The sequence below is a fragment of the Camponotus floridanus genome, unplaced genomic scaffold, assembly GCF_003227725.1.
Source record: "Camponotus floridanus strain SB8 unplaced genomic scaffold, Cflo_v7.5 scaffold7, whole genome shotgun sequence".
In the NCBI taxonomy this organism is placed as follows: Eukaryota; Metazoa; Arthropoda; class Insecta; order Hymenoptera; family Formicidae; genus Camponotus; species Camponotus floridanus.
This window is the reverse complement of record NW_020229838.1, coordinates 3,727,789-3,752,479: the sequence shown is the minus strand read 5'-3', so window position 1 is coordinate 3,752,479 and position 24,691 is coordinate 3,727,789. Positions and strand designations below refer to the sequence as shown.

The 24,691-nt window shown below is 34.9% G+C and overlaps 1 protein-coding gene and 1 long non-coding RNA gene across 5 annotated transcripts; one reads left to right on the top strand and one right to left on the bottom strand.

The window, feature by feature from the left end:
* Positions 1 to 202: 202 nt before the first annotated feature.
* Positions 203 to 8,193, bottom strand: LOC105251717. Of its 3 annotated transcripts, none has more exons than XM_011258699.3 (3): positions 6,787 to 8,193; positions 6,093 to 6,183; positions 203 to 4,515 (listed from the first exon to the last, which is right to left on the bottom strand). In XM_011258699.3, exons 1-3 carry the CDS (start codon positions 7,754 to 7,756, stop codon positions 4,440 to 4,442), a joined length of 1,137 nt encoding a protein of 378 aa, XP_011257001.1. In that variant the 5' UTR covers positions 7,757 to 8,193; the 3' UTR covers positions 203 to 4,439. The 3 variants fall into 3 exon arrangements, with proteins under 3 accessions (XP_011257001.1, XP_011257002.1, XP_019883226.1); XM_020027667.2 differs by having other exon boundaries at positions 4,364 to 4,515; positions 6,089 to 6,183; XM_011258700.3 differs by lacking the exon at positions 6,093 to 6,183 and having other exon boundaries at positions 6,787 to 8,191.
* Positions 8,194 to 8,379: 186 nt separating this feature from the next.
* Positions 8,380 to 21,727, top strand: LOC112639526. Of its 2 annotated transcripts, XR_003123553.1 has the most exons (4): positions 8,380 to 8,525; positions 8,908 to 9,124; positions 21,072 to 21,456; positions 21,534 to 21,727. It is a non-coding gene; the product is annotated as an uncharacterized LOC112639526 (long non-coding RNA). The 2 variants fall into 2 exon arrangements; XR_003123552.1 differs by lacking the exon at positions 8,380 to 8,525 and having other exon boundaries at positions 8,893 to 9,124.
* The last annotated feature ends 2,964 nt before the right edge of the window (positions 21,728 to 24,691 follow it).

Here is a 24,691-nt window from a genome sequence, read left to right as displayed (position 1 = left end):
ATTATTTATCGAGTCTTTTCCTCCCAGTTCTTTTCCTCTCTTTTCCCTCGTTCTTTCTCTCACGCGTAACCGCAAATGTATCCTTTTTTCTACAATCTCGTGTGAATTTTTTAAATGAATATATCAGTACAATTAATTAATTAAATATATCAATATAATTAATTAAAATCAATCAAAACATCTTAATATTTTTATAGGGCGGTGTACGACGGCTTGATTTTAAGGGAGATGGAAAGAAAGAAACATATTTGAATATTTTTTCCACCATCTTTTTTCTCATTTATCGAGTATAAAAATATTGTACATTACAAATGTGCGAGCGAGAGCGCTCGGATAAATAAGCAAAATGCATCTGAATAGCATCGAATCGACGGAATGGATATCGAGATATCATCGTCAAAAGCTCCGTTAAAATCTATCATGTTGCTATTTACAGAATACTATTTACGATCGTTACATAGTAACACAGTATATACAAATGAAAAAAAAAGATACATGTGTATATTAAGTTGTGATACACACAACACGCTCGCGAGGCTCGCATGGGAATAATATTGCATTATCCGGCCACTTGCTGCAAGTTGCACTCGCAATATTATTTTTCTACATGTATATACCTTCGTGCTATCTAGTAATATGTAAAATATTTAATTTATTTTCGAAGCGTAAAAATCGTGTGATGCTGACAACAGATTTGTAAATTTTTTTACTTTGTACAAATTTTTAAATTCTAAATACATATATATATGTATATTTTTTATTGTTATTGAAAAGTTAAAATCTATATTATTGATGTTTCGAATTGTGATAGATGATGAAGTGTTATGAATTAGAGAGTGCGCCAATTTATTACATCGTCAACTGTAGACATATTTAAAATGCCTAGATCGAAACGTAAATAATTAGTTTCATGAACGCTTAGTGCACGCAAAAGTGCATACTTGACAGAAGATATAAAAGAGCACGTAAATATAAAACAAGTGATTACAAATTAATATCGATATATCAATTAGTTATTATTAACATCTCCGAGTCGGCCTCATTCTTGCTTTTGTGCAATTAACCGAGATCTAACAGGCGCGCCTAAAATTCGCGCGATTAGCACCGGTAACGATAAGCTGAAGCTCTCCGCCGGTTCTACTAACGTTAATTGGCCCGGTAAAAACATTTATCAACGTTTCGGCCGGGGCGACAGTCCAGAGAAGGAATCCCGACAGCGGGAGAAGCTCAATGCGCGCGTGTTTCTGTCGTTTTTATTCGTCGCGTAACGCGCTGGTGGCGACCATAAATCTCTTTGAATTCAATTAGCCAAGACACATCCAACATTCGGTGTCTCCCGACGGGAGGACCTTTTCGGGAAGTCTCCCCGATGTGTATGACGTTCTATAAAAACAAACTCGATGCCCCCAAGTTGACCGCGTCTGATGCATCTACCCGATTTAAATCTGAATCGATCGCGAAAAATTCGTCTCATGAATATAATTTTTAATATGAGTCTGTCTTGTTGATTCACGAAGTAAAAAACGATACTACGACTTTAACAATCAAATGTTGAAAAATTAAGATTCCAAGTTTGCATACGTCTCTCAAACAATTTCGCTCTCCTAAAACCGATTTATTTTGACGATCGCGATCGCGATTTTCCCAACAGTTTTACCGAGAGCGCCGACTTTTTTTGAGATACTCTATGCATCCGTGATGGCAGTAGCAAAAGAAAGATGTCGAGAATGACCATGACAGCTGCTTCGTTTCGCGGAGGCCTAGACAAGAAGCCGAGCAATGACGTACACTCGTTCAAGGACGATCCGAAAAGAGCCCCTCATCTTCTTCCTCTTCTCCCATCCCGTTCCTCTCGCGTTGATATAATTGCCGGTATTCCCAAAAATAATTTTCCCGCAAAGAGATCTATCTGATGCCATTTTCAACAAAATGAAAATAGAAAATTTAACTATCAAAAACGCGTCGACGATTGTTCGATATATATTCGATATGTATTCGTATATTAGTGTAAATTATTTTTCGCTTGACGAAAAAACATTCTATTCCTTTTAAACTAATTCCGTACTTTGTGTATTTTTATCTTTTAATATAAATATGGCTGATGTAAATAATAACTATGAGATTGTTATATTTTAATTTGTAATTTATTTTACATTCACGTGCTTTTATAATTTTTATTAAGTTTACAAGCAGCTTTACGTGTTTATCGAATTTCAAAGAATACATTTATTAGCAAATATTAATGTGTTTTACATGATTAAGAACATCAATGACAGATTATCACATCGCACTTTATAATTTCTTCATCTATTTTTGTAAATTCAAATTCTGATATATATCTACTCTCCCACTACACATTTGTCATGTTTGATCACATATAGAGCGAGAAACTAAATAAGAAATGCGCGAAGGCGATATTCCATCTTGCGTATATATCATTAAAATAAAAGATTGAGGGAAGAATAGAGAAATAGCTCGATCCCGATGATTTTAAGGTAGAAAAATAGAGATTTTTATTGTTTCTATTGCGCCGAAATTGCACTCGTCGGCCGCGTTTTTTTTTTCTCCTTCCCGCCAAGATTCAGTGCTGTAATAAAGAGTCGGAGAGCGATTCTTTAACGCGGCGCGTCTTCGTTAAGCGGCTCAAAAACGCGGCCGAAAGAGTTTGCTTTGACCGGTTTAAAATAACTAACGTCATTCGGAATATTCACGGTGCCGGTGCCGTGAGTACCGAAGTCGCGACGGATATTTTATATTATACGATACGCGATGAAGAAGCCGACGATGGGGTCCGTCGGGGCGATTCTATCATCTTAGGAGAGAAAAAAAATAATATTGTGCCCGACTGATGGGCGCCAAAGTACTCGTTAACTTCTTCCCCTCTTTACTGTTTCTTTAAGACGATCTCGAATCCGGCGATTATCAAATCCGGCCGGACGCGCGATCGTCCTCTTTATTCCTGGGGTAAAGTATATTGTAAACGAGCGACGAATTAATCATTTACAAAAATTACTAATAGTATAGTAAACTGTATAAGTTGAAACTTCACGCGATAAAAATCCACTTAAGGATGTCGAATTCGAAATTAGCTCGAATATTTTAACAGAAGATCAACTATGTCAAATAATATATAATATATGAGATAAGTTTTCAGGAGTTTATCTTATATTTGGTATACGCAAAATTGAAATGCCTTGCAAAATACACATTTGCATTTTCCCCGGATTATCTTGTAATAATTTAAGTATAACTTTGAGTAAAGTTTGATATTAATACAATTTTTATACACAGATATACATGCATATATATGCATGTATATAAAATATTCAAGTTACGTTAAGAGACAATGGAATTTACAGTTTATCGATACAAGTTCGCGATGAACGCTTCGAAGGGAAGTTTAGCGAAGCTTGTAAGATTCAATAAATCAACTATGCAAAAAGATTGTTTGGACAGACCGGGTAAACGCTCGTAAATTTGGCGTTAACGGGGTGCAAGACGCGCTTTCGAAAGGTAGCCAAAAAGAAGATTAGAAACGCGAGTGAGGGAATCTCCCAGCAATAATCGATTACCCGTCGTATTTTATTGTTATCGAGATATACCCCGCGTATTATAAAGAAACGAAATATATACATTTTTTGTCGAAAAAGCCGGGGAAAAAAATATATATATCTTCATTTTCCCGCGCAACAACACCGGTTGTTTTCACTCTAATTTAAATCCACGCAAGCGGGGACAAAGATCCATCATGTCACGATCGTTGTCGGGCTCGCGAAGAGATAATTTCGTTGATTGATGCAGGTGCGTGACGCGACGTCGGTTAATAAGCACGCTTTGCAGCGATGCGATGCGGTACACGAGGAGTTGTCTCGCTGTTAATAGTCCGATGAGAAGACGTAAATGATTGGCTTGCATTATTGCGAGAACGTGAGCGAGCGGCCGGGCGGTGCCGCGAATTAACGGGGACAGAATTAACTGCCACGATTTTAGATTTCAAAGCGAGCCGGAAGAGAACGTTATTATTTCGTACGTGAGTGAGATCGCAATTCTATATATATATATATATATAATAATTTATTTATTTCCATATAAAAAAATAGTTTCCGAAAGGACCGACGAGAGTAACATTACGTACGTAGCAAAGCCGCAGGAGTGTCTAATTCACTTCCTCTTTTCTTCTCTAATTAACTCTAATATCTCTTTTATTTAAAAAAAAATTATCATATAATATTTGTACTCTAATTATCTATAGCTTTTATTTTTTCGATGAAACAGACATTCTTGCGGCGTACATTAAATTTACGAATGTCTCGCAATTTTCTCGCGATCTTACCTTATTGAACTCTAATGTAATATGTTATCCTAACGGCCACTTATTTTACAAACTCGAACTCCAATCGCCTTCCATCCGCCAAACGCTGAAAGCGTAGGATAATCTTTCATGCGCCATAAAAGTACTGGGCGACGATGCGATTTCCCTCGCGGCCAAAATCGCACTTCTGGCGCTCCTCTCTCCTGAAACAGATATTTTTATCAGCGCCTCGTTATCATCTAATGTAATGTAAACAATCGTGTATATACAATATTTTTCTCCTGTAAATTGTTAAAAGAAAAGTAACGTATTAAATAGTACATCGAATCTTTTCACACACCTGAAATGCCGAGGAGGCTATCGAGGTGAATAAAAAAATTGGAGGTTGTTATAATTTTATAAAAATTATGTAAAAACTGATCAGCACTTATAAATGAAAATAAATCGGCCTTTGTTACAGAATTTTTAAATTTCTTAAATCTCTAAATTCTTTTATATTATTTTTTCAGGAAACCCCGGTCTTTATTTCGACAAAGAGATACGAGGGCGAAGATTGAGAAGAAGAGCCAGCGAAGAAATTGAAGAGAAGAAGTTGCAGAGAGATATTATACGATAATTCTGCGCGAGTTTCAAAATAAAAGGGAAGCGAGATATCCCGAGGCACCGGATCGAATAAAAGAAATGAGCGGTACGTATTTCCGTCTCGCGAAACTCGTCGCAAAAGCCGGGAACACAACGACCCAATCGACACTGTTTCGAAGCAGTTAATGTCCCGATATCGTTAATCAGAGTTACAGATGCATCGTTGAGCTATTTGACGTGTACCGGATGATTTATGTCATTCCCCGATTGAGATAAGAATGAATTGAATGATTTATAGATCTGTACTCCACAGGATTGGTAATGAATCTTATCGCAGAATTTTAAGAGAGTTTATTCTTCTTTCGTTTTAAAGAATTTTATATAAACATTGAGTCAAAAATATTTTACATTATAATTGGCTTAATTTTAAAATGCGATTCTTTCCATCTTGGAGACAAGCTTGCGATATTACAAATATTTAATTTAATATTCTATGCATTTCATATCTATCTTACTTTAGCAAAATTAATCTCGATGAGTTTTGTCATGTTGTCAAATTTGATCACAATTTATTAGACTTTTATATGATACACTTTTATTTTCACATAAGTAAAAATTGAGTTGGAATAAAAAGCACAGCTAGCACATATAAATAAATTATATTATAATATACCGCTGACTTATTTTTAAACTTATTGTTATACATCAACAGCGAATCTGCTATTATTGTCGCGTTTAATATTTTTATTATACCTTTTAATAAATTATTTTCTTGAGTCAATGTTTATATAGTATTTATTTTTTTTTCTACTTATAAAATTATCTTACACATCGGTCAAGTTTCAATCGTTTAACTTTAGAAGACATAATAACAAAATATATATCGCGCGCGAGCTGCGTATCGTTTATTATTTTAGTTTATTGTTTGTTATCTTAAATATCGCATATTAAAATCTCTCTTTACACGGCTACTTATGACTGATTACAACTATTATGAAAACAATGAAAACATAGGCAGCAAGACGCGCGATATGAAGAGCGAGCGCCTTCGAAAACACTTACACAACGTAAGTGCTCTACTGAGGCTCGTCCGTAGCGTGTAAATTACAGGAATCCGCAGGCGGGAGTCTGTTTAATTAGGCTGCACTGTAAACAAGCCAGGGTCACCCCCAGCTCACTGGTGTAAACACGTACCTACCGCTCTACGGAAGAGGTGCCGACGGAGACAATCCTCGAGCGTCTCTCCAAATAATGTGCAGTTGGTACCGTAAGCTTGCAGCATCCCTTTGCTGCAAGATGGTTACTCACATTATACACACTAAAATAACTACAGTCGAGCCTACGTATTCTTAATATATATCGAAACACCGAACAATCCCTTATACTTCTTTTTCCATCTGATTCCAGATAATGTCATGCGCACACGACGACACAAGATACACAAAACGCACAAAGTAATAGAGAAAGAAGCGCAGAATGGGCGAAGAAGAAAGATGTTAGGAATACGAAAGTTCGACTGTAAAGAATGTTGCATAAACACAGGTCGTGTGTACATATTTTCTGAATTATGAAGGGCTGGAGCGGATTTGGCCGAGAGCTCACTGGCCCGACTGGCGCGTGAGAATGGTTTTGCTTCAGAAATAGCGAAATTATTTGTAAACATTGGATCGAAGCATGCTTGCAAGGTATTTCGGAGCGAAAGACGAACGCGTCTCGGGCTTTAGGAGGTATACGACCTATGTTCGTACACATTTTATCTTCAGTGTGTAGATCTCTATTCCCTGAGATACCACCGAGCATGCATTCTTACGAACGTGTGACCTCGTACGTATCACCACATAAACATTACGCTCGTTGAGGTAACCGTACCAATATGCTAATCTCGAAATTACCTATGTTTTCAGCGTTTTCGCTGTTATCGGTGCTATACTTGAGCACGTGGAACAGGAAGTCGATGTACCTAGCGGCTAGCTTGAGAGTCTGAATCTTGCTAAGCTTGTCGCTGGGAAGAGTAGGTATGATCCTCCTGAGCGCGGCGAACGCCTCGTTGAGACTCTGCGTTCTCTGACGTTCACGGACGTTCGCCATTGCTCTTTGACTCTGAGTCTCCTCGTCGCTCTGGCCATTCTTACGACGTATCTTCGTCCTCGTCGAGGAGGCCGCCATCGTAGTCTCGCCCTCGGACTCGTTGTTGCTAGTGCCGCTGAGCTTTCTCTTCTTCCTGACAGCCGGCCTGCCGTCCGCGGCACCGTAGCTTCTCGTCGACGACGAAGGCTCCGTCCCATGACCGAGTTCCGAGGTCTGCTTGCAGTACCTCGGGATATGATCGACCATACCTCTCTCGGGCTTGTAATCGATCACCTCGGGCTTGTACTCGATTACCTCCGCCTTGTATTCCACTACGGGAACTCCCCCATCCACAGGATGGAAGGATTGGCTCTGAATCGACTGGACGGAACCAGGAGCGACCATTTCCTCGGCTCCGCAGCCGCCGGGCGAATACACGTCGTGATGATGGTACCTCGAGTCTTCGAGGTTCTTATAGACGTGCGGGAAACTGTAGCCGACCGTGACTTGATGATGATAATCGGACGACAGGAGGTTACTCCGATGTTGCTCCGGCGCCGGGCCGCTGAGGTCCATCAGATGAGTCGCGGACGGCGTGAAACTCTCGTAACACGCCACCGGCGAGTTACTGGCGGAATTGCAGCCATCGCTGCCGTGCGCCGCGACGCTGGCATTGTCATTGCCACCGTTTCGCAGCGTGTAATAATTGCTCTGGATCGGTATGCACTGGGGCGTCTGCTGTAGTGTCGGCGTGGGCGCCGGTGCCGGTTGCGGTGCTGCTGCGGCTCCTCGCATCTCCTCGCTCGACGCTGCCTTAGCACATCGAGGGACGACGACTCGACACGATGCGGGTGACGCGACGTTTCTCTATCATCCGACACGTCGCCGGACATACGCGGCGATACAGGCTTCCTTGGTCAACAGCCACCATCCGCCCATCCACCGCTACGTCAATACGTGAATTACGTACCGGCCCATATTTGCACTCTCGAATCAACGGGATGGATCACTCTGCTCTCGAATATATACAGGGCGACGCGGAGTATTTCGAGTTTCTTGTTTTTATCTCGGGGAGAATCGACATGAAAAAAAAAAATGGATTCGCACGATCTTACGAATGTCCGGAAACTCCGTTTACGTCGCAATCGCCGTTGGCGGCGTGGGCTTCGTTCTCTCTCCTCTCTGAATGTTACTACTCGTCTGACGAAGAAAGCTCCCGGTAAGAAGGCTCCTCGTGCCGGAGGAACCCCGCCTCCGACGACGAGTGTGACTGGTCCCGATTATCACTTTGTCCCCACCTATGGAAAGAGGAGAAATACATAGAGATTGAAAATATGTACATGTATATGTGTGTGTGTGTGTACATATATTTTGTGTGCGTGTGTTTGTGTATATATATGTATGAAATAGATCAAGTGACGGGGAGAAAGAGGGGAAGCAACGAAGAGAAACGAAAGAGTTGTCTGCGATGAAGCGATGAAGATTATCGCGCGATTGCGGGAATATTGAATGGAGACATTAATTATTTCTAAAAGAATTTCCGTAAATTGTTGTTGATCGCGAAGTAATATCGACGTATCTTTTTTAAAATTTAGAAGAATTTTGTCGTCTCATTTATTTGTATTAAATTCTTGTTTTAGATACATACTTGTAATACTCTTATATCCAGTATTACACTAAGATGCTTGCACAAAATCATAGAAAAAAATAGAAGCGCAGTTTTCATCAAAATTGCTCTTATTTGTGTAAAAGAAAAATTATTGTTAAATTATCTAAGAATAAAAAATAAAGGAAGAAAAAGTTAATTCCTGTACACTTAATGTCACTTTTTGCAATTATTTTTAATAAATGAGACTACAAAATTGTGTATTATTTAATAAAGAGGATAAAATTATCAAAAGATATTGATAAATGTGTGATTATGTGTGTGATCTGTTTTTATCAAGTTTACGCGAGTCTACATTTAATCATCATGAAATGCCGGGTTGGAAAAGTGACGTATCGACATTTTTCAAGCTCCTGCAATTCGGAAGCTGAGCGAGGATGAAAAATCAGTGAGATGAGAGTTACGACGTGGCCAAAAATAAGGGAGCCCGCACAGCAACGTAAAAAGTACATTCCCGAGTGAGAAAGGAGTCAACAGGAGGGAGGAACAGAAATACTGTGAGTAGTTTATAATAAAAAGAAACGGTACGATATTTTATAAATATTTCCTTGCATCAAATTTGACAATGTGCATAAACCGCATAGACAATATATAATAAAAACGATAAAATAATAATAAAGATCACTAATTTTATCATATATATATGTCGCGAATAGAAGTGTATCAATCGAAAATATCGCGAAACAGAAAACTAGAAGCAATTATTATCTTTTTCTTTTCTTGGACTTAATAATTATGTATCAATCATGTCCCTAATAATTATAAATTTGTAATAATAAAATATCCGTGTATAATTATAAAATATACTACTCGAGAGCTGACATTGTTGCGTGCAAATTAAATAAATAACGATATAAATTGATGCGGCGGCGCTCGATCGTTTGCCGAGGATGATGGCGCCTGATGGATGGCCGTGTTAAATACACCGCAACGTGTTTGTTGTGACGGACGAAAGCTCTTTTGAGAATGTCTATAAATTCCGCGTTTCCAACTTTCTCGCTCGCTTCCCTCGCGTCTTTCGCCCGTGATTTAGAATTTCGTTCGACGTCGCGCCACGCCTTTCGGTTACGAGGGTGGCTTAGAGGGAACGAGGCCGTCTTTGTTCGCCGTTTTCATGCATCTCGATCACGAGGATCGATCGATTAAAGACTATTTCGGGTGATCGAGACAGGGTGACAAGAAAAGTGAACATTACATTATCCGCGCACTATATATAATTGTAGCTTGAATTTATGATATTTATCCTAACGTAAGACATTTGGTCTTATCCCAGTGGCTTTGTTTAAACAACTCAATCGTCATATCGCGGTATTAGCGGATGAATATTCACCGTTTGTCCGCGTTCCGGGAATCAAGACGGCCGTAAGTTGCGTCCTGGCGATGGTCCAATCGAAAATCAGATCACCAATAGGCAGGCTGATAAATAACGCGGTCAAATACCAAAATAATACCCAATGCTGATCAAAGAGGTAAAGTTGCGCTGGCTTTCTGACTTTCTAGCGAAACGCATCATTCTGTAATTTTCCAAATTTCTTCTCGGATCAAATTTTTCCGTCATTAATTAGTTTTCACGTCAATCTTGGCGTAATCATTTTCTCAGGGCAGGACTAAGCTTTATTATCGAGGAAATGAAGAGAAATCTGACAGCGCGCGAAACATATCTTCTAATTTTCCAAATTTTTCGATCTTTATAATTATAATTAATTTTTTATTTTTGTCTTATCTTGTGGCATGATCGTTTTGTTTTCTCAGGACTTTAAGCTTTATTATGATTCGAGGAAATGATTTGAGAAATCTGACAGCTCGCGAAATTTATCTTCTATAATTTTCCAAATTTCGTATTAGATCAAATTTTTCAATCTTTATAATTATAATTATAATTAATTAGTTTTTGTTTTAATCTTGTGATCGTTTTGTTTTTTAAGGACTTTAAGCTTTATTATCATTTAAAGAAACGATTTGAGAAATTTGACAATTCGCGAAATGCTCTATAATTTTCTATAATAATCTTCTATAATTTTCCAAATTTCTTGTTAAATCAAATTTTTTGATCTTTATAATTATAATTAATTATATTAATTAATTATATTAATTATAATTAATTTTTGTCTAAATCTTGTAGCGTGATCGTTTTGTTTTTTTCAGGACTTTAAGCTTTATCATTTAGATCATCAAGAAACAATTTGAGAAATTTGACAATTCGCGAGATTGACATGGCGCATTGAAGGACAAGAGCGTCGAAAAATCGTGACCCTCGATCCACTTGGTCACTCATCAAACCTTCAAAGTAGAATACTGACATTCGCCGATTCTCTTGGCGGCCACGTTTGCGCGCGATATCATCCCGGGTACGCGCCGTTTAACGATATTAACGTGGCTGTAATTGCGCGTGCCGGCGTGCAAGTTTAATCGTCGAGAGCAGCGCTTGTATCTTGGCGTTGTGGACTGTTGCAGGTTAAAGCGACCTTGTCGGTACTCTTCGGCGTCGGAAATGTGACGTAAAAAAGTCAAGGTGTTTCAGTCAGCGGATGCGACAAAGTAAACAGGCGTACCGATGAATTATCGTCGGGGACACAATTCAGGAAAACTCATGATCGGAGTGCGTACGCTTCCCGCCTCTAATATATCAATAAGCATTTCATAATGAGAAACACCTTCATTGTGCAATTTTCTCTCTGGTTTCGCATCTGGTTTTACTAATATCTGCTGAATGGCCATAACTATCATCTTAAGATAATGTCATAAAAGAATGAACATCACGAAAGGATAAACTTGGCCGTAAAATACGTGTCACAAATTAACGCGTCTATATGTTTACATTGGTTATTAATAGAAACAACTTGCATTGTGAAAAATTATTTTTGTAATCTATTTTTTATCTGTTTTCTTAAGCCTGGTTTAATAACAAAGGATTTTTATTTCTATTCATAATCGCTCATGCCGCTATTTTATAAAGCTAACAAAGCTAACATGTAATTTTGAATAATAGGATTAACTGGACAGATAATCCCATTGACGATCCAATATGGTGAAATCCAGTGAAATGCAAATAATTAGAAATAATAATTCTGAAACAAAAGAATGGACAGGTCTATTTCATATTGATTTAATTCCTCCATACATCAATGCATAAAAATAATATATATAATAATATGTTATTTTATAGAATCTTTTTTTAATTTTTACCACAATTTTTTCAACATAGCATTATGATATAAAAAAGAAAAGTGTTATTTTGAGAAAGGATTAGAAGAGAAGAAATATATATATAAAAATTACATTTGTAACTCGATTTTCAAGAATACAAATAAATTTTTATATTCTTAATATTTAGAATATTTATGAAAAAATTTGATTTTTATTTCCTATCGTAAATTTAACGTTTCTTTTCCACATATGTCTGATTTCTTTTCTTTTCCACATATGTCCGATTTCTTTTCTCTTTTCCACATATGGAAATTCCTTATTATGTAGATGTACTTACACATATGCCTTATTGTGTAGGTGCACTTACACATATGCCTTCTTGTGTAGATGTATTTACACATATGGTTTCTTTGTATGGCATTTCTATTTGATTTCTATAGAATTATCTAAATTTATCCTTTCGATCGTTTTTGATGCGTACATAGCACTTGATTCTATGTACAAGTATTATTTTTTGTCAATTTTTATATTTACTTATTATATTGGTATATTTACTTTTGTCACCTTTTCATAGAAAAGGTGTTTTTTATGATATTTATATACATTGTATAATAATTTGACGTACGTGATAGATATTTTATGTTTATGAAGAGAAGACATATATTGTCGATTGAATCGCTGAACAAATATTTTCATAAAAGAATGCAGTAAATTAATCATAAATTAACAGAGCACGATAATAATTATAATAAAAATTAATTCGAAAGACTCTACGAGAAAGAAATTAAAATAATAATAATAAAATGATCTGTATGATATTCGTTCTCCAGATACTCGATGATAACAGCTTCCACTCTAAGCTCGTCGAAGAAAATGGCGTTTCGGCCATTATTAGATAGAAAGGTGGGATTCTCGAATAGCAACAAGTGCAGTAAATCTAGCAGGTCTTTGATCATGGCGCGATTTGTCAAACTATAAGAAAAGAAGTCTAGTTGGTGCCTCTCGAAGCCAATTGCACCCTGTATTTTTCACAAAGAAAATTTTTTTCACCTGTGAACTCAGATTTGCCGGTCGCATTGATCGCGTGTTACGCCCTATCATTTTATAATAAGTTATTTTACGCAACATTTGAAAGATATATAAGATATAAAAGATATAAGGCAAATTTTTTAAATGTCGTGTTGCGCACAAAAAGTAAAATAATAAAATAATAAAAATGTATCCATGCATAATATATCGAACAGAGAAGGCTATATATCTTGAATTCTCGTAAGATTAAGATTTCGCAAATTTAATATTACATTATTTCCTCTTTTCAATTCATATATCTATCCTGCCGCAGGAATATCAATGAGATTTTCTTCGTCTTCAATAACTGTCTCCTTACTATAAGTTGTTTTAAAATTTTTTACCTCTGCTGTCACGTATGTATAGTTCTTTTACTAGTAAATGTAAAGATTCTCATCAGTTGAACAATTTTGAAAAATTAATATCATACATATTATTCTTAATGATTGTATATAACAATTATGTTTGCATTTTCGATCCCATATCATGTCAATGAACAAATTTTTTTTGCGTTTTCTGCGATTCTTTCTTAGTATTTTATCATAAAATCTATTTATTATATATGTACTTTAATCACATTTATGCAAGATTAATTAACATAAAAACTTGCCCTTGAATTAATTATTTATTTTTTAACAATAAAATTGCTTGAACATTTTATCAAATATTTAAGATATCATCTCTCGATAGATTAAAGAATTACTTTTTTTGAAAAATTAATGTAAGACTTAAATATACAAAGTTTGTCTAAGAGAAACATAATATAATTAAATTGTTGCTTATACAAGATGATAAGTATAAAATTAAAATAAATTTGACAGGGAGAAAATGTGCTTTTGAAAAATGAATCAGCGGTTGCAAAAGAACTTATTCTGGGATTTTCATTGACTCGATGAGTTTTACGATTTCGGAGTACGACGAATGCGCTCCGGATATTGCCGAATAATCGGTGCGATATTTATGTCGCAAACGATGAGGGTGGTCTCGCGATTCGAGAAACTATTTTCTTAACATCGCAATGAGAGGTGCTGATAAAGAAAAGCTGAAAACTTCCACAAATCTTCCTGTCTTTTTTGCGCTCCTCGTCCTTGCAGATATTATCACTCGTAGACTAATACTAGTACATATATTATATATGCATATAATGCTTAAAATGCTACTGCCTATAAAAACCGACTTTTTCTACTCTTTTTAGAAATTAAAAAAGCGGTAGTTTTCAAATTGATATCGAATTTATTAATAATACAGTATTTTTATTATTTTTATTAGTTTTTTCATTTTATATTTGTGGAATAATTTGATAATTCTTTTTATAAATTTGAATAACTTTTCAGTGTGTCCAGATGTAATCTTTCTACTTTATTGAAGAGAAAAAGATAAATTGTCAGTTGCAATTAACTCTTGATATGAATTTTGTGTCCAACATAATTTGTTTTTGTCCCTTTATTGCAAGAATATTAGCGACGTTTAAATTTCGCCGGATTTCGGTTGGAGAACCAATGAGAAACACGACGAGCAAGCATATACTTTTTTCTTAATGGTCAAAATGTGACAGACATGTGTTCTCCAGACGACAGTTTCTCAAGGTGCATGGGAATGAATTACATTTTATTAGACTCAGTTATACAAAGACAAAATAATCGATAAATGTCGATTATGGAGATTATGGAGACTTTGTAGAGTTAAATCGAAATCGATTATCGGTAATATGATTATTTCTTTTTAATACGCTCTATATATACAATTAAAATAAATATTTATCATCATCTACAGTTAAAATATACTTACAGCAAAACTAGATTTATAAAATATGTGGCTGAAAATTTAAAAAGGTAAAGAACTGATATTTAAAATCTAAGAAAATAAGATAAAGAAAACAAGATAACGGAAACAAAATTTAAATAAGAGATAAAAGCAAAGAATTTTCGCAGAATTTCTTTTTTATTTGAAAAAACTATTGTAACTATTGTCACACTAATCAGATATGTTTTGTTGAATTCTTCTTTATTTTATATTGGAACTTTTGAGTTTTAACAATCTGAATAGAGATAGATATATCGTATGTGAAAATAAATCTCTTTTGAAAATGGAATAATAGATATAAAAGTACATATGTGACTTTCACATGTGTGTAATTCCACATATGTGACTTTCTTTGTTCGAAATAACTCGCTTCAAAAACTTTTCTTCTTAAGCGAGAGATAAATAAAAATACTTGTATGGAGAAGAAAAGAAAAGTCAGAAATTTGCAAACTTATCCGTGTACAAAGCAATGCGTTATCTCTTTGAAAAAGAAAAATATTGCAAATACGAAATTAAAAATAAGATAATAAAATAAAATAAAAAATTGGCTCAAATAATAATAATAAAAAATTCTTTAATTAACATTGCAAATATTTTAAAATATTCCAAAAAATTAATAATTGTCAAACAAAAAGAAGGAAAAAATTTTCAGACAAATCGTATAAGAAATATTTAATATTCTCGTCTATTTTGAATTTTATTCAGTTTTACGTTATTGGAGTGGCCTGTACAGGCACAAAAATTTACAATAGATGTTAGCGAAACAAGAGAAGTTTAAAGAAACTCTCGCGTCGATGAGATGAGATCTCCTGAGATCTCCAGCTGAGGATCCCTCGAAGGATTCGTTGGATCCCTCTCTGAGCTGCCCATGAGGTTCTTTTTTTATTAACGTTTGCGCGACAGTTAGGTCGAAACTCCATGACCCATCAATGTAGAGCTTACGCCCCCCCTGAAGAAGAACGTTAATTCGAGCGTTTTAACCCGATATCTCCCCCTACGCGGACATCACAGTGGCAGAAATGGCGGCGGAACTGTGCGCATCCCACAAGATTTTTTGTTCGTCTCTTGTACCCTAATAAAACTGAAGATGCCGACTCTTAATAGATGTACGGCTCGGTGTGTGGCAAATCAGTTTTTGTGACGGTTCAGCCTTTTGCCCTAGTATTTCGTTTTGTATGGTACACGAAAGGCTATCAATTAGAATAGCACAAATTAATAAGAATAAAAAAAACTGTTAATTATTTATCAATATACAAGCTATTCGCAGATTGGAAAACGAAATCAGGTAAAAGAATGAATTTTTTTATAATACTTTAATTTTAAATGTATGCGTTCTGTCAAAACCACAAGAGAATCAAAGACAAAAACCGCATAGCGGGAAACTCGTATCCCAAAATAAATCTAGGATCTCGGATTCAAATATATTTTCTTAGAATGTAATTTTTTATAAATTATAGTTGTAAATGTTGCTAGAATAGAATTTGCCGATTGTCAAGACTTGACAGAGGAAATGACTGTTTCTCAAAGACAAAGCGAATTATGACCCGCCGTTTTTTTATCCGCCCAGTAAGCTCATTTACCGTTTCCGCCCCTCTCAGGTCGTAGGTTAGTTTGATGGTGAGCGATTGTTGATTTCTGGAAACACAAGAACGAACATTTCAGACACGCGACACTTTTCTGCACATAATGGCACACAGCGTGTTCTTTATTTTTTTTTCTCGTCCTTTCCGCTATTGAAAATTCCCCCGTGAGCTCATTCAAGAAATCCTCTCGTTAAAAGATTCATCGTTGCTTTTTCAGGACAATGTTCAGTCTCTCTCTATACGCGAATGACAGAATGATAAACGTGTCCTCTTGTGTACCAGGATTAAGGATGAAGAACAATTTCGTTCAACAGAAGCTGAAAATCAAAAATAAGAAATCGACTAAATGAAAATATGAATGACAAACAGAATGATAAACGTGTCCTCTTGTGTACCAGGATTAAGGATAAAGAACAATTTCGTTCAACACAAGCTGAAAATCAAAAATAAGAAATCGACTAAATGAAAAAATGGAGTACAAAAAAAGCACTTGAACTATGTGTTAAAGTTAATAAATAATTTAAAAAATCTCCACAATTGGAATCTTTTAGAAAGATTTTATTCGTCTAGGAAGTCTGTGATTTCACCATTTTTTCTTCAGCGTCTCCTACTCTTTATTCTGATTGGCTAAAATTTAAAAGACACTTCTTCAGCGTCTCTTACTTTTTATTTCGATCGGCTAAAATTTAAAAGACACTTCCTTCTTCAAGGTATACAAATAACGTTTGTATACCTTGATTGGTCACTTGCATCTTATTCAGCGATTGGTTACCTGTAATCACCTGTTCTGTGATGAGACAGGTGCCTGCCCAACGTCAGGTAACTCCACCCACTTGAACTATAATAGAGAGAGGGAGAGAAGCACACCTGCATTTTCTTCGTAAAATCATTTATATAAAAGTATATAAAACTTGATAGAATTTTTATCGAATTTTACATAACTATATCTATATAATTTACTATAAAATAATTTATAATCTTTAAATATTATTAACAATAAGGTAAAGATATTAAAAAGCATATATTACACGATATTTTTAAAAAATTTCGTATAAATATATCTATCGGAATAAGAAGAAAAAATCTAGGCAAGTATCTCACAACACATGAAATTAAAAAATAATATATATTAAAATATTATATTAAATACGAAAATTTATAGACAACAATAGATTTTATGAATGCATTCTCTCGATTAATGCTTACATAACAAGTTATAGATTTACAGCAGAGAAATCGATTGTGAATCGCGCGGAACCGATTGCTCGGATCACTCAGCGGCGTCGTTTTACGATATCTGGAACATCTGTAAGCAGGTGTCACCGAGAAGACCGCACTTGCACATTTGGTGCATGACGTTGACTTGGCTGCAGAGGATCACGAGGAGACAGGCGCAACCGGCTGCTGCGCGTTTCGTCGTTGCAACGAAACAGCTGTTCGCCTCTGTCGTACGCGTTGGCCTAAGTGGTCTCATGCCTATTATAATTTGCGAGAATTTATAGGAACACTTTCTCTCTCTCTCTCTTTCTCTGGGAATTACATTTTGCGCGCACAGTTATGCAAATTTTATTATTGACACCATATTAAGTTATATGATTAAATGTCTTAAAATGTCTTTTAACATCAAATAAATTTATAAGTAATTATAGTAATAAATACAAACAAAATTGTTTAATAATTCTTTTATAAATTATTAAGATTAGAAATATTAAAACAGTGTTAGTAATATTGACAATTACACTATTAGTAATATTAATAATATGTGCAGTAATATGAATAATTCGAACGCTTGCATAAAAAATGCTTCAAAATTTACTATTTTTCTAAACTTTAATTTTCTTCTTCGTGAAATCTGCTGTTCTACTCAAAATTATTTATTACAAATTGCATTTAATTTTACTATATTAATACATAATATACGTTTACGTAACGTAAAGTTTTAGTTGAATTTGTAAAATTTTTTCTTCTCTAATTCTTGTAACTTGTTGCAGTCGCGTTAAGTGCATTTGTGACCAGGAATGAAACGAGAGACTGAATCTCCGCCTACTCTTTTCGGCACTTTCGAGAGTCAAGCCAGTCCGAGTTTCGAAATTGGCACACAGCGGCTGATTTTGGTAATATTCGAGAATGGGAGAGGAGTCATCTCGTCCTGTTGGCGCCAACATGACAGAAAGCTCGCGTTCATAATCGAGCGTATCTTCCCCACCAACCCTGAAATATTATGTTTCCTGTAAGAAAAATGTCGAGCAACCCCTGTCGGCGACCAATAAAGGAATGAATTTCTCGAACGCGATTCTCTAGAGGGGGATTAAAATATAATTTAAAAAGTTGACGATAAAAAATATTTTAAAAATGATAGAAATGTTTTATTTTTTGCCGGCTGACGTAGATGGACAGATACGCGACGAAGTGAGTAAAGTCATCGTTGCCATTAAAATAGATCGGAACGTGGAAGTAATAAATTTGGCCCTCTCTGCCATCGGCGCCTCCCATGAAAACGATGGGATCGTAAAGAGCACCCGCGACTTTTTGTAGGATTTACTTTATGATACCGCGAAGGCCACTAATAGGCGCGCTCGACCGCTTCTCGTCGACAGCGTCGATGCGCTCGACGGAGCCAAGGAAAGCTCATACGTTTTCGTTACGGAAGAACAAAAAGGACACGCAACGAAGCCCTCGAGAAGATCGACGCGCGGTCATGGACTGGAACTCTTCGCCGAATATTCGCAACCTCGTTTGAATCTGTTCGTTTCAAAAAAAGTATTTTAAAAATTATTTTTCAAATATATTATTCTATATACATATGTATAGAATATTATTATTATTATTATTATATTAAAATATTACAATTATATATATTATTATTATAAAATATATAATAATAATAATTATTATTATATAAAAAATGTTATATTTTAAATAATTAGTAGAAAATGCATATCTAATTAATATACGAGAAAGAAGAATAATCTTAATTTTGTTTTCTCCTTTAGAAAAAATCGTAGACGCACCAAGCCAATTTTGAGAGACACGGACAACTAGATTAAAATAGGCTGCGATTTTTTTGTGAGATAAATCGAAAGAGACGTCGCTCTTTTTGCGCTTGACGCCGGATATATAATTTACGACGCGCATTAGAGATTCTGAAAAATTATACGCCGCGGTCTCTCTTACCGGAAGTACGGTGCACGAAGACTACGTCGGCGGCGGCGTGTGCGGCTCGTTTCGACAAGCAAAGCGCCGCCCCCTGTGCGACTGCGTATCGTCGTTCTCCGGACAGGGAGACGAGAAGGGAAGAAAAAAAAGGGCCAGTTTTGCTCTCGAGGGATGCGCTCTGCTGGTTGCGCGCGAAAAAAAGGGTCACGCACGACCTTTGTGATCTTGAACGGAGACCTCGTCTCCGCAGATTTGAACCTGGAAAAAAAGACTCACCCTGACTTTCTAGGGGATGTACACGCCTATGGGGAATAAAAAGAGTTAGTTGTTGTGTGTCGATTGGTCCATTGGAAAGATCGAGGGAGTCAACCGCAGAGGTTCGCGGATGGTCCCCTTCTCTTATTCGGATACCGAAAACGCTTCCCCTCGACCGGTTTGGAATGGTTTTCTTCCCTGTCCTCTTCGACGCAAATAAATCAAGCCTCTTGAAAAAACACCGCGAGAGTTGTTGCGAGCTGATATATGAACGCCTGATTCATTATGCGTCACCGAGATGAAGTATGTGTTAATGAAGAGAAGACGACCTCCTTCTCTCCACGTGGAGAACATTTATTTACGATACGATACACTTAATATAGGCCATCGAATTCATTAATTTAATCAAATATTTAATTTTATTAAATCGTTGAAATATTAGCTCTATTTAATTAAGTTATTAATATAAATTTTTGTCGAATAATTTTTAATTAAGATTTATTTAAAAATTATTTTAGTATAATTAAAACTGTGTAATTTGCATATATTGCGTAAAGAAAAAAATATAGACACGTATGAATGAATATAAAGCTTAAAAAAAATGGAAATAAAAGCACCGCTAAGAATCGTCCCTTTCAACAGCTGCGACATGCATCAATTTTATTATCATTTCTTCTCATAACGTTTGACTTGCCATAGCTGGCAGCTGCTTCGCTGAAGTGCTACAACCACCATTTTCGAAAAAAGTGCGAAGAGAAGACCTCGAGTCCGCGCTCTCTTTCTTCCTCCTTCTCTTCGTCTTCCTCCCTCCGACCGAATCTCATTGGAAATTCTCAACCGCTCAGGTTAACACCGCGAGAAAACGCTTGTGGCCATAGACACGCCCCCGCCAAACAGGAAATTAGCTGCCGACAGGCGGTTCGAATTATAAATTTCTTGGGAGCACTCATAGAGGAGAGAGAGAGAGAGAGAGAGAGAGAGAGAGAGAGAGAGAGAATACGTTTTCTTTCATTTCTTCCGCTACGTCTGATTCCGTTTTATCGAAAACTTCAAACGGGCCGGGCGATCATTCGGTCCTTTATTTCTTTATCTTCTTCTTATTTATTTATATTTTTTTCGAAATTAATTTATTTAATCCCGTACAAGAAAATTGAAAAAAATAGAAATAATAATAAAAATAATAATAAAAATAGAATAATAATAAAAGAATAATAATAAAGAATAATAATAAAAATAAATGTCTAATACTTTTAGATATTAAATTCTAATTTTGCGAAACAAATTTCTATTAGATGTCCTTAAAATTTATCTACATTTTTTACAGAATCATAAAATTTATATTGAAAAGGAGACAATTGAATTCAAAGATTCGCGGACGCGGACAAAGACCGATGTAACGATCCGGAATACACTTTGTGTATCTTCTGCACAGGAACAGCGTCGACGATTCGCTCTGTCAATCCTTGTACACCAGCAAAGCCTGAAGACGATGCACGCCGGGGCTCTTTTTACGCATAGGTAGGAGACTACAAAGTGCGCGCGTCAGGCCAGATGTCGGTCGAGCGGTCGTCTTTATGACTGTCAAGTCATACGTGGACCAAGACGACGACGAGAACGACGGACGGATGGCGAAAAGGAGGACTATGACAAACACAAACGAAAGGATAAATGGAATCTACGGTGACGCAAAACGTCGCGTCGTCACGTCGTCACTACCGTATCGTCTATTTCTTCGACTCATATATACGCCAATCGATGGTTTGTGAGAAATATGGAGGAGCCAAAGAAAAATAACGGCAATTTATCACGAAAGTTATGTAAGTAATAAAAAAAATTACATGAAGGTTTTTGGCGTAATTATAAGATCTTAATTTTTTTCTTTGTCTGTTGACAGATTTTTCTTGATGACAAGATGATGTAACTAGCTCATTAATTTTTTATACACAGCAATTTATTCGCAATGATGAATGTGACGATAATTAATGTGGCAAAACTGATTGAGATAGAAAAAGGAACAAAGTCTCAGGAGATAGAACATATGTATTTCCTCGAATGTAAGTCCAGAAAAAGAATGAAGAGTTTAGTGTTTTTTTATTTACTATTTATTGCCATTATTAATAGTAATACTTATTCATATATTTATACATCGCTAATAAAATATATAAAATATATATAAAAAGTCCTTGATTCATGAAGGATGCAATTCGACCATATCAAATGGAGAATGGTTAAAGAAAATGACACAAACATACATTTCTTTAAAATAATTAAATCTTTAATTGAAATAAATAAGTTGTTTACTTCAATGTAATAAGAAGAATGTAAGAAAAATATAATAGAAATAGAAAAACTGGATATAACAGATATCTGGACAGGTTTTTTAAATAAAAAATGCCGACATGCATTCAATATTTAAAGATGAATAGATTCTACAAATGAGTTACATTTTAAATAAATATTAAAAACTATTAGTTTCAAGACATACAATCAAAAATTGAAGATATTCTTTTTCTTATTTTGAAATATACAATGTGTATTTGCGTAATATGGTACACTCAAATAATGGAATATTGATGAAAGATGCAGTCAGAAATTTATTTGTGCGCGTATGCTCATATTACAAAAGCGCGAAAAAAATAAAAAATACACGAGAAGGCACATTTCTTCGCGGAGTTTATGAAATTCCATCGCAAAGATGAGAAGGGAAAGCGAAACGTCGTGTGAACCGGATCCTACGTCGCCGCCAGCTGTCAAGCCGACATGTTATCTTCTCTCGTCTCGTATACAGTCCTAATGTCTTCCCGCGGTATAGCACGAGACACGACGATTGACAAAAATGGTACTTTTAAACATCAGATTTGATACAATTCGCGCCATAATTGGAAAAAAATTTGCGCATTAATATTATACAGCAGACAAATGAATTAACGTGAAAATTAAAATTAAGAATCTCTATTTTTTAATGAAATTAATTTTCTTTAAATATTTATTAAACTTTAATTAAATTAAAAAAGTAATATACTTATGCAATTAAATATATTTCTTATATAATTTAATGTATCACAATTTTTGCGAAACTGAAAAAGTGGGTAAAAGAGAAGAAATTAAGTCGAAGACTTGAAAAAAAAATGTAGTAGCTGCATCGTGTACATTAATGGAACGCATCTTTGAAGATAATATTCATCAAGGAAATCCGTTGCACGTCATCGAGGTACCATAAAAAATGCTTACAAAAAATTATTCAATCTACGCGCGTGGGAAGCTACTGTTAAGCATGTCACACTATTGATTATTTCTTACAAGAAAACTAGATTGCAAAGATTTATTTTACATTGAACTTTCTTACTGCATATTTTTTCCATTCATTTTCATTAAACTGTTATTTACAGATGATACTCTTTCAGTAACGTATATCCAAGATCCCTCATTCTTTTAATATCATTGAAATATTTTATAATTGATATAATTTAGAATTACAAGTTTTTTATCAGCTCGTCATAAATATGATATAATTTAATTAAAATTTGTTCAAAAAAGAATTGCATAAAAATAATGCTTTTCTTTATCTTGTTAAAATATGAGTTAAAATAATGCAATTAAATGTTGCTTTGGAAAAAGCATTATTTTGTAATTTTCAGAGTAAACCTTATTTTGCTAATTAAAAAAACATTTTTGGCGTTTGTTAACAAAGCTTTTCAGCAAATTTACGTCCTGTCGTTAATTTAGCTATTATCATAATAACGAGATTTCCGAAACATCGGTAGAGAGCTCTTTTATCCTTCGGTAGTAACTAACATGAACGATCGCTTTTACGAGAATTGTAACTCTCTTTCTCTCTCTCTCTCTCAAAAAGTTTCTTTTGAAGTATGTCTCCACCGCTTGTGTATGCGTTTCTTTATGTACATGCATAGAAACTCAATATCGCTCGCGGCGTGGGACTCGTATATTTTGCTTTGCTCAGGATGACATCGCTCGAAAAAATATACGATCCATGCTTTTTAATTTCATGAGAACGACTTGCTGCGACGAAACGGTTTACTTTCGGTAGCTTTCAGATTTACAAAACCATGTGCATAGAAATGTCGAATTTATATGTTTTGCGGCAAAAGTATATTTTTAAATTGTAATAAAGCCTTGTATAGAAAATAGAAAATAAACTTTAAAGATAGTGAAATTGAAACAAATACAAAGTATATAGCAATAAAGAAATGGATTTAGATTTTTTTCATCGATCTCTTTTTGATCATTAAAATGTTTAAACTTTGCGAAATAAATTTCATTTTTAGTTTATTCTCTATTTTGTGCAAAGAGCGCTTTCTAAAGTTTGAAAAAATTAAATAATATATATACAATTATAAAATATTAAATAAAATTAAAAAATATATATTTTACTAATTAAAATAAAATAAATATTAAGATACACAATTTCTAAAAATTTTTAAATATTTTTACTTCTATTTTGTGTGTTAAATATATTATAATCTTTAAGAACATTTATATTGTAATTCTCGAAAGTTTGACGATTTATATTTATTTACATATATGTAAGGCAGAAATTCCAATGTCAATAAATTGGTCTTTTGGAACACTTGTTAACACAGTTAGACAGTAGCCACGACTGTGTAAAGTAAGAATACAATTTTATATTATCAAATGTACGTATTATTAATTAATTAATTAATTAATTAAATATTGTTGTATCTCGCAATAGCTCAAGATATGTATATGTACCACTGGAGGAAAATGGACATGTACACAGAACGTCAGTTTCAAATCGCTTAAGAAAAGCAATATTATATTTGAGGAGATAAACAACACCTCGTTACAGTTTTTAATTAAACTAGCAAAATTATTTTACATAATCATAAAATTATAAATATATTTTTGTGTATACTAAATAATTTTGTAAATCAAAACAAATCAAAGATGAGCAGTACAAATAGCGAATAACAAAATGGAAACAAACCATTTGTCAACTGCTTATTTTGTTCTGTAAATTTATTTTTATCACTATCTGAATTGTAGAATCTCGAGTCAAAATTCTCAAAATTG